Here is a 9,613-nt window from a genome sequence, read left to right on the forward strand (position 1 = left end):
GGTACAGTGACTCTGTGTATTCCTTCCATCTTCTTTTGATGTTCCTTGCATCATTCAATGTTTTGCCCTTAGAATCTTTCAATATTGCAACTTGAAGCTTAAATTTTTCCTCAATTCTTTCAGCTTGAGAAATGCTGACCGTGTTCTTCCTTTTGGTTTTCTAACTCCAAGTCTTTGTACATTTCATTATAGTAATTGGCTTTGTCTTCTCGAGCTGCTCTTTGAAATCTTTTGTTCAATTCTTTTATCTTGTCATTTTTTCCACTTGCTTTAGCTATTCTCTGCTCAAGGTCAAGTTTCAGAGTCTTTTCTGTCATCCATTTTTGTCTTCTCTTCTTTTGTTATCTTTTTAGTGACCTCTTGCTTTCTTCATGGATGATGCTCTTGATGTCCTCCCACAATTCATCTGGTTTCCGGTCATTGGTGTTCAATGCATCAAATCTATTCTTTAGATGTTCTCTAAATTCAGGAGGGATATATTCAAGATCATATTTTGGTTCTTATGGACTTGTTTTAATTGTCTTTAACTTCAAGTTGAACTTGCATATGAGCAGTTGATGGTCTGTTCCACAATCAGCTCCTGGCCTGGTTTTGGCTGAAGATATTGAGCTTTTCCACTGCCTCTTGCCACAGATGTAGTCAATCTGATTCCTGTGTGTCCCATCTGGTGAAGTCCATGTGTACAGCCTCTGTTTGTGTTGTTGAAAAAAGGTGTTTGCAATGAGCAAGTCGTTGGTCTTGCAAAATTCTACCATACGAGTTCCAGCATTATTTCTGTCACCAAGGCCAAATTTTCCAACTACCGGTGATTCTTCTTTGTTCCAACTTTTGCATTCCAGTCACCAGTGATAATTAACACATCCTGATTGCAAGTTTGGTCAATTTCAGACTGCAGAAGTTGATGAAAATCTTCAATTTCCTCATCTTTGGCTTTGGTGGTTGAATAATAGTCATAAATTTGAATGATAGTCGTATTAACGGGTCTTCCTTATTTTGTTGTTGTTGTTATGTGCCTTCGAGTCAGACCTGACTCATAGTGACCCCTCCTTGGGTTTCAGAGGCAGTATCACTATGGAAGTAGATTGCCCCATCTTCCTTCTGAGGAGTGGCTGGTGGGTTTGAACCGCCAGCCTTCTGGTTAGCAGTCAGGTGCCTTAGCCACTATGCTACCAGTCTTCCTTGTAGGTGTATGGATATTATCCTATCACTGACAGCATTGTACTTCAGGAAAGATCTTGAAACATCCTTTTGATGATGAATGCCATGCCATTCCTCTTTAAACTGTCGTTCCTGGCATAGTAGATCATATGGCCAAAACCAGTCCATTTCAGCTCACTAATACCTAGGATATCAATCTTTATGTGTTCCTTTCCATTTTTGACAACTTCCAATTTTCCTAGATTCATACTTCATACATTCCATGTTCTGATTATTAATGGATGTTTGCTGCTGTTTCTCCTCAATTTGAGTGGTGCTACATCAGCAAATGGAGGTTTCAAAAGCTTTACCTTATCCATATGAGTTAGGCTGATTTTACTCAGATGATGCAGCTCTTTCCCAGTCCTACTTTGAGAGCTTTCTAAGCTAAGTGACTCACCTTCCTCCTCTGTATTGGACAATGTTTCTGGACTATCCATAAAGTTGCTCAGTAAAGTATCAGACAGTGTTTCTCTGCTATTCATAAGGTTATCCCTGGCCATTTCCTTGAGAAGTGGATGGCCTCCTCCTTCTTCCAAGTCTGTCTCAGTCTGCAAGCCGGGCTGATACCTGTGCAACAGGTGCAACCCACTGGGTTTGAAACACCAGTGGCACAGCCTCAAAACTCACAGCAACACATCACCACAGTAGGACAAACCGACAGACAAGTTTGCCACCTTTAACTGTTAGAAACCCCTCCAACCACCCTTATCTGGATCCCTGTGGCTAACTCCTCGATCTTTCCAGTCCCCTTTGCCATTTCTATCCTCTCCCTGCTTCCTGCCTTGCTGCTTTTGGTGGTGGCCTGGGTTCCCTCTCCTCACCTGGGTCCCTGGGACTGACTCTTCAATCTGTTCCTATCCCCTTTGCCTTTTCTGTCCTCTCCCTGCCTTCCCGCCTTGCTGCTTGTGGGATGTGGCCTGTGTTCCCTCTCCTCCCCTGGGTCCCTGCAGCTGACTCCTCGATCTGTTTTGGTCCCTTTTGCCTTTTCTGTCCTTTCCCTGCTTCCCATCTCACTGCTTGTTCTTAGGTCCCTGGAATCCAAAATAGATAGTTAGCTCGTAAGAATTCATCCCAAATGATCTATTAATTAATGCAATTTACAAAAGCTGATTCTAAAATTTGTATGGAAAAGCAAAGGGTGAACTGAGAAATAAAATGAGGTCAGAAGAGCTGATATTCTTGATGACTAATATTTATTATAAAGCTATGGTATTTAAGACAATGTGATTTGATAAGAAAAAGGGTATTAATCACAACATACCAAACCAAAACCAAACTTACTGCCATTGAGTTGGAACCGACTCATAGTTACCCCTCCTTGGGTTCCCAAGGTAGTATCACTGCAGAAGTAAATTGCCCAACCATCCTTCCAAGGAGTGGCTGGTGGGTTTGAACCTCCAGCCTTCTGGTTAGCAGTCAAATGCCTTAGGCACTATGCCACCAGAGCTCCACATAGTACCCTACAAATTACTTATTACATAAAAAGAAGAAATCACAACTTGACCAAGAAGAAAACTTTGATGAACACCACTTCATACAAAAAATCACAGTAAACATCTCCCTTTTGTGGTTATTGTTATTTTGCCATCGAGTCGCCCCTGACTCATAGTGACCCCTCCTTGGGTTTCCGAGGCAGTATCACTACGGAAGCAGGATTTCCCAACCTTCCTTCCGAGGAGTGACTGGTAGGTTTGAACCGCCAGCCTTCTGGTTAGCAGTCAAGTGCCTTAGGCACTATGCTACCAGAGCTCCTCCCTTTTGTGGAGAGGCTCAAAATTTCCCCTTCATTTTCCAAGAACCCTTGGAATTTAAATATTCCTTACAGGATGATAAACTTTACATAAACAACTAAGTGGAACAGCTAGAGTTCAATTAGTCTAATTTTAATTTTCTTTCTAATCTATCCAAGACAAAATATACTGGTCACATGCTAATTCAGTTGCTAAATGTATGTTCCAAGGATAGACATAATACATCTAGTGCTCACTTATCAACTATCTTGTTATCTGATATTTTGCATTTATGACAATAGTAAAAAATCTAGTATCTGACTTTTTTGTTCATTAACAGTGTACATCAGTAGTAACAAATGCCAAGGTGTAAGGTGAGAGTAACACTGGCTATGATGGTTAAAGTTATGCAGTCAGCTGGCTGGACCATGATTCTCAGTGGTTTGGTGTTACATAATGATGCAATTTGGCAGTTATGTAATGATGCAATATGGCAATTCTGTGATGATGAGATTTGACAGTTATGTGATGATATATGTAATTAGGCAGTAGTGTGATGATATAAGTTGGCATATGTAATGACATGATTTGTTGCTTATATAATGATGTAATGTAGAAGTTTTCACAATCATGTAATTTGACAGTTATGCAATGATGTGATTTGGCAGTTATGCAATGATGTGATTGGCAGTTATGTGATAATGTAATTTGGCAATTATGTGAGGGTGTAGCCATCCTCCATTTTTTTGCAAAATGCCAATTTCTTGTAACAATCTGGTCTTTGGAACCTAATCATGTCATGAAGTGAGGAAGTGGGTATAATATCTCCCATCCCACACGAAATCTATATCCCTTCCTCTTGAAACTGAGCAAGCCTTACCTAGACCAATACAATGTGGTAAGAGTGATGCTATTTGACTTCAAGGCTGGTCATATGGTGTGAAACAGTTTCTGCCTGGCTATCTCTCTTGAAACCTGCTCTTGGAACACAGAACACCATTCTGTGAGGAAACCAAATCACAAGGAGAAGCTGTGTGTTGTTATTTCAGCCAATAGTCAGTATCAACCAACCAGCATGTGAGGAAGCAAGCCTCACGACCACAGCTACATGATTGACCCTATGTGAGAACTGCTTAATGAAGACTCCCCAGAACTATGAGAAACAATAATAAATTGTTATTAGGTTATGCCACTAAGTTCAGGGTGGCATCAAGCAGTTTTATTTTGTTATGTTGTTGTTGTTGTTATGTGCCATTGAGTCAGACCCGACTCATAGCGACCCCTCCTTGGGTTTCCGAGGCAGTATCACTACGGAAGTAGATTGCCCCATCTTCCTTCCGAGGATTGGCTGGTGGGTTTGAACTGCCAGCCTTCTGGTTAGCAGTCAAGTGCCTTAGGCACTACACTACCAGAGCTCCCCCTGTAAAGATTACAGCCCAGGAAATCCTGTGGGAGGTTCTATCACATGGGGTCGCTGTTAGTCAAAAGCTACTCAAGGGAACTTAACAAAAATGATAACCTCTGTGGACTGGAGCACGAGAACCAGTGTTGTGATAACTCCAGACTGGGCTTATGCAACCCAGTTTGTTTAACTATTTGCCTACTGGTTCCTTAGGATATAATCTTTGTTCAAGTTTGTTACATACCAATAATGGCTTCATGTCCTTCCAGAAAAGTCTGTGTTATCTTTTGAATTTTGAGCTCCCATTTCTGAATCCCACAGGACAAAAGCTATAGTTAGATTTGACTGTTTAAGTTCCAGAAGGAAAAAATAAAACAGCTTCTAACATTGAGCAGAGTTCCTGACTACAATAGAGCTGTGCAAATTTCCTGGAATCTGAGACAGTAGCTCTCAGCTAGAGCTCACTCGGGCTTTGTAACCATGGTTTTCCACAGTGCGACTGCATAAAAATAGAACATTTATTTAAAAAATATAACTTGACAAATAAGCCACTGCTGTTTCTACTTGCGGTGAAAACTACCCCAGGACTCCCAGAGTACAAGCCCATGTAATCTGGTAAATGAGCCCCACACATAATGAGGCTTGATAAGGTCTCCCTGTGCTGACTGGCTGCTTCCTCCTAGCCCCAGGGTGACTCCCCAGGGTGACTTCTCAAGGTTGCTTAGGGATTGGCAGCCAGGCACCACAGAGCTAGTCCTTGGAGAATCTTTTTCAGACATCAAAGTCTCCTCCTCCAGCTAGAGGGAATATGTAGTGTCCAAAGAGCCCTTTGTAACTTTCTTCTTTTGCCAGCCCCAGACTGGACCAAAACCAGATGCCTTCTCATTCTGACCTTCACTTGTAAATACATGCAACTCATGGGCTACATTTCTGACTTCTATCCGCATTTCTCTATTGTGGCAAAGACTTGCAGAGGTAGAAGTAAGTGAGATTTGGAAAAAGACTTCAATGATTAGGGTAAAGAGCCAGATGATGGATTAGACGCAGTCCCCTACATGATATAAGCAGGCATAGTCAGCACTTAACTACTCACCTAAAGGTGGGTGGGCTTTTCGAACAAACCCAGCAATGCCATGAAAGAAAGGGCTGGCATTCTGCTTCCATAAAGATCACAGCCTAGAACACCCTATGGAAGAGTTCTACTCTGTAACACGCGAGGTAGCTATGATTCAATCAACTTGACAGCAATAGGTTTGGTCTGGTCTTCATGGGTTTTGTTGTTGCTAAAGGGTCAAATAACATCAAGATAGAAAAGTTCCTGTTGTCTAAGTATACATATTTTTTTCTTTTCCTTAATTTACTATTTTCAAAGCTCTGCTGCTAATCCTAGAGAATCATGACTTCCCAATATTAAAGAATATCTTGACTAATATAATAATAAAGAATGGGGCTCTGCCACTTACCAGCTATGCTCCCTTGTCCATATTCTTGGGAGACACTGTTGATAAAACCTCATGGAGCATATTTACAATACTTAGCAGGTTAAACACATCAGGGTCAAACTTCCCCTGTCAAAAAATAGTCCCTGATGTTTAACATAAAATTTATTTCTTGCAACTACATCCCATTTCCTTTCATAGCATGCTCTGGGGAGTTGAAGCACAACTGTGCATCAATCCCTTGTATATACCTTTTGTATATTTCCTTTATGGAAAATGGTATATTTCTGAAAACTGGATAGATTACATTTTAAAAGCACTAAGGAGCTTACCTTTGAAATGTCCCTAATAGTAAATCATCATGTAATGTGATTAATTTGCTTTACTTCCAGAAAAATGCAGTTTTTATGCCAATCCATCTATTACTGAATCTATTCTATTAATGAATTTATTTTTTACAACTGATCCATTACAAATGATTATATGTTGCTAAGTAATAGGGCAAAGGCTACAAGCAAAGTTGCATTACCAGTATATTTTCTAATTAGATGTTAATGGTATCATGTTTATTTGAGTGTTATAATATTCTAAATTCAACATTAAAATGTGGCCCAGTTCTTTAGTTGTTTGTTATTGTCAAAGGCATGGGCAGCAAGGAAAAGTAGATAGAGAAACCAGAAGGTTGGTGGTTCAAACCCATCAGTCACTCCTCGGAAGGAAGATTGGGCAATCTACTTCCATAGAAATGTTGTTGTTGTTGTTGTTATGTGCCATCGACTATCTTGGAAACCCAAGGAGGGGTCGCTATGAGTCAGATATAACTTAACAGCAGTGTTTTTTTTTTTTTTTAAAGATCAATGAAACTTCACTGCAGTACTTCAGCAATCTGCTTCCTTAAAAGTAATATGGTGGTCACATTGGGGGTCGAAAACAGTGAGAGTATGTGGCCCTTGTCCCCAAAGAGTGTACAATCTAGCTGTGGTAGACCCAGTTCTAAAATGCAGTTCTGTGTAGAGGGAGAAACAATAGATGTGGGATCAGAAGACCGGGTTCAAGTCTTGATTTTGTCCTTCAATACCTGTGTGTCATGGATAGTTCCATAAACAGCTGAGCCTCAGCTTCTATTTCTAAAGAGAAGTAGTAATCTTGGTCCTCCCTGTTCAATTGGATGATGATGAAGTGAAGTATATGAAGATACTTTATAATCACAAGTGCACTATTAAGTTTCTTTCCAGTAAGCAGGTCTAAGCTACCAATATGTATGAGAACATTAAGGTCTGAGTGAGAACGAGAGAAAAGAGAAAAATATTCTGCAGAGAATGTGTGCTTTGTGTGGCTTTAAAGAATGAGTGGTATATTGGTACAAAAGGTATAGAACAGGTGTTGATATAGGCAGTGTCCTCACAGAGGACTGGAAAGGGAAAGTCAAAGTAAGAAGAGCTCCATCCAAACCCCAGCAGCTCGGGAAATGGTAGTCAGCTACAGAATCTGGAATTCTGCATGACAACACTGAAACAGAATGTACTAAATAATTTTTAGTCTAATCTAATACTTGACAGTTTTAATTTTTCTACCAACAATTCTATGATGCCGTTATCATTATTGTATCTATTTTAAGTGGAGAAAACTAGTCTTAGAACTGTTAATTCCTTACCCAAGATAAATTAGTGCATGATAGAACTAGGATAGGCTTTCACAGCACTTAACTCTGAAAGTCATGTGCTTTCTTTTTGGTGAAAAAAGAAAGTTTGTCCACTCTGCACTGCCATGTGATATGAATGTGAATAAAAATAAGCAAAGACCTGAGGTAGATTAACCACAAGGATTTTCCCAACCTAATACTGATAGGAGCCCCTGGATGGTAGAAACAGTTAATGTACATGGTTACTAACGTAAAGGTTGGAGGTTAGAGTCCATCCAGAGTGCCTTGGAAGAAAGGCCTGGTGATCTACACCCAAAAGATCAATCATTGGCAACCCTATAGAACACATTTCTACTCTAGCACACATGGGTTGGAATTGACTTAACAGAGACTGATTTAATTTTATTTTTTTATTCAAGAGAGCTCACTCAATCAGGATTCTTACCTTTTTTTCCCATTCTTAGATCCCAAATATAATTTAATGAAGACAGAGAACCAAACTATGGTGAGTGAGTTTATTTTCCAAGGTTTCTCCAGCTTCCATGAGCACCAGCTCACTCTCTTTTTTGTATTCCTTACACTCTACATATTAACCCTGGGAGGCAATGTAATCATTGTGATCATCATAACCCTTGATCGTCACCTCCACACCCCCATGTACTTCTTCCTCAGTATGTTGTCAGCTTCAGAAACCATGTACACACTGGTCATTATACCAAGGATGCTTTTCGACCTTATAGTCCTGAGTCAATCCATTTCCTTAGCAAGTTGTGCCACTCAGATGTTCTTCTTTGTCACTTTGGCCATCAACAACTGCTTCCTTCTCACAGCTATGGGATATGACAGCTATGTGGCTATTTGCAACCCCTTGAGGTATTCTGTAATCATGAACAAGAGGGTGTGCATCCAGCTGGTGTGGGGGTCCTGCAGCATTGGCTTACTAGTAGCAATGACACAGGTGTTGTCTGTGTTCAGGCTGCCCTTCTGTACCACAAAGGTAGCCCATCTCTTCTGTGACATCTGACCTGTAATGAAGCTCTCCTGCATTGACATCACCACCAACGAGATCCTAACTTTAATCATCAGTGTCCTGGTGATTCTGGTTCCCATGGGTTTGGTTTTCATCTCCTACTTCCTCATCATCTCTACCATCCTCAAGACTGCCTCAGCTGAGGGCAGGAAAAAGGCTTTTGCCACCTGTGCTTCTCATATCACTGTGGTTATTGTCCACTATGGCTGTGCTTCCATTGCCTACCTCAAGCCAAAGTCAGAGAATGGCAGAGATCAGGATCAGTTGATTTCAGTTACCTACACTGTAATCACCCCTCTGCTGAACCCTGTGGTGTACACTCTGAGGAACAAAGAGGTCAAGGATGCTCTTTGCAGGGCTATTGGCAGAAAACTCTCCTGACAGCATAAGCCTATTCTCATAAGGACCTTAGAAGACCATCTAGACAAGAAAACATGGAGCAGTGCCACAATTACTGTGAGTAAAAATTCTAGAGTCCTTTAAGCAGTGGTTTCTGAGAAGAAATAACTAAGGGACCACAAATTCAGCTATTAGACAAAGGGAAAAGGTTCTCCAAAGCACAATCCTGAATTTCACAAGAGAACAGGGATGACATGGAAGAACAAACATAAGAGAAATAACTCAGTAGTGTTGGGAAGTTGATGGGCTATCTGGAACAGAACTACAATAGAATTGTTGTTGTTGTTGTTGTTATGTGCAGTGGAGCCAGACCCAACTCATAGCAACCCCTCTTTGGGTTTCTGAGGTGGTATCACTATGGAAGTAGATTGCCCAAACTTCCTTCCAAGGAGTGGCTGGTGGGTTTGAACCGCCAGCCTTCTGCTTAGCAGTCAAGTGCCTTAGGCACTGTGCTACCAGAATAGTACACAGAATTAATGAAGGGATATTGCTCCAGGACAGGCTAAAGCTTTAAAATGTACTCTGTAACACTCTTATTTGGACATGGGTTTTCCTCTTACTCATTTAGAGATATATAGGCTTAATAACTAACTGTTCCTTTATGGACAGTTCAAGCTCCTTTGTATCTTAGATAACATAATGAAAATGAATATCAGGAACAATAAACCCATTGCCATCAAGTCTATTCTGACTTATAGAAGAACAGAGTAGAACTATGCCATAAACTTTCCAAGGCCGTAATCCTTATGGAAGTAGACTGCCATGTCTTTC

At 40.6% G+C, this 9,613-nt stretch overlaps 1 protein-coding gene across 1 annotated transcript in view; it reads left to right on the forward strand.

Annotated features, from left to right (window-relative positions):
- The window catches only part of LOC103202756 (olfactory receptor 10J1-like), a 50,315-nt gene extending 41,491 nt beyond the window's left edge, over positions 1–8,824 (forward strand). The window contains 1 exon segment of the mRNA XM_007947686.2: positions 7,878–8,824. Within this exon segment, the coding sequence (XP_007945877.2) occupies positions 7,878–8,824 (947 nt within the window).
- The last annotated feature ends 789 nt before the right edge of the window (positions 8,825–9,613 follow it).

This window comes from Orycteropus afer, unplaced genomic scaffold (genome assembly GCF_000298275.1).
Source record: "Orycteropus afer afer isolate SDZICR_OR568_19922 unplaced genomic scaffold, OryAfe1.0 scaffold00193, whole genome shotgun sequence".
NCBI classification, from domain to species: domain Eukaryota; kingdom Metazoa; phylum Chordata; class Mammalia; order Tubulidentata; family Orycteropodidae; genus Orycteropus; species Orycteropus afer.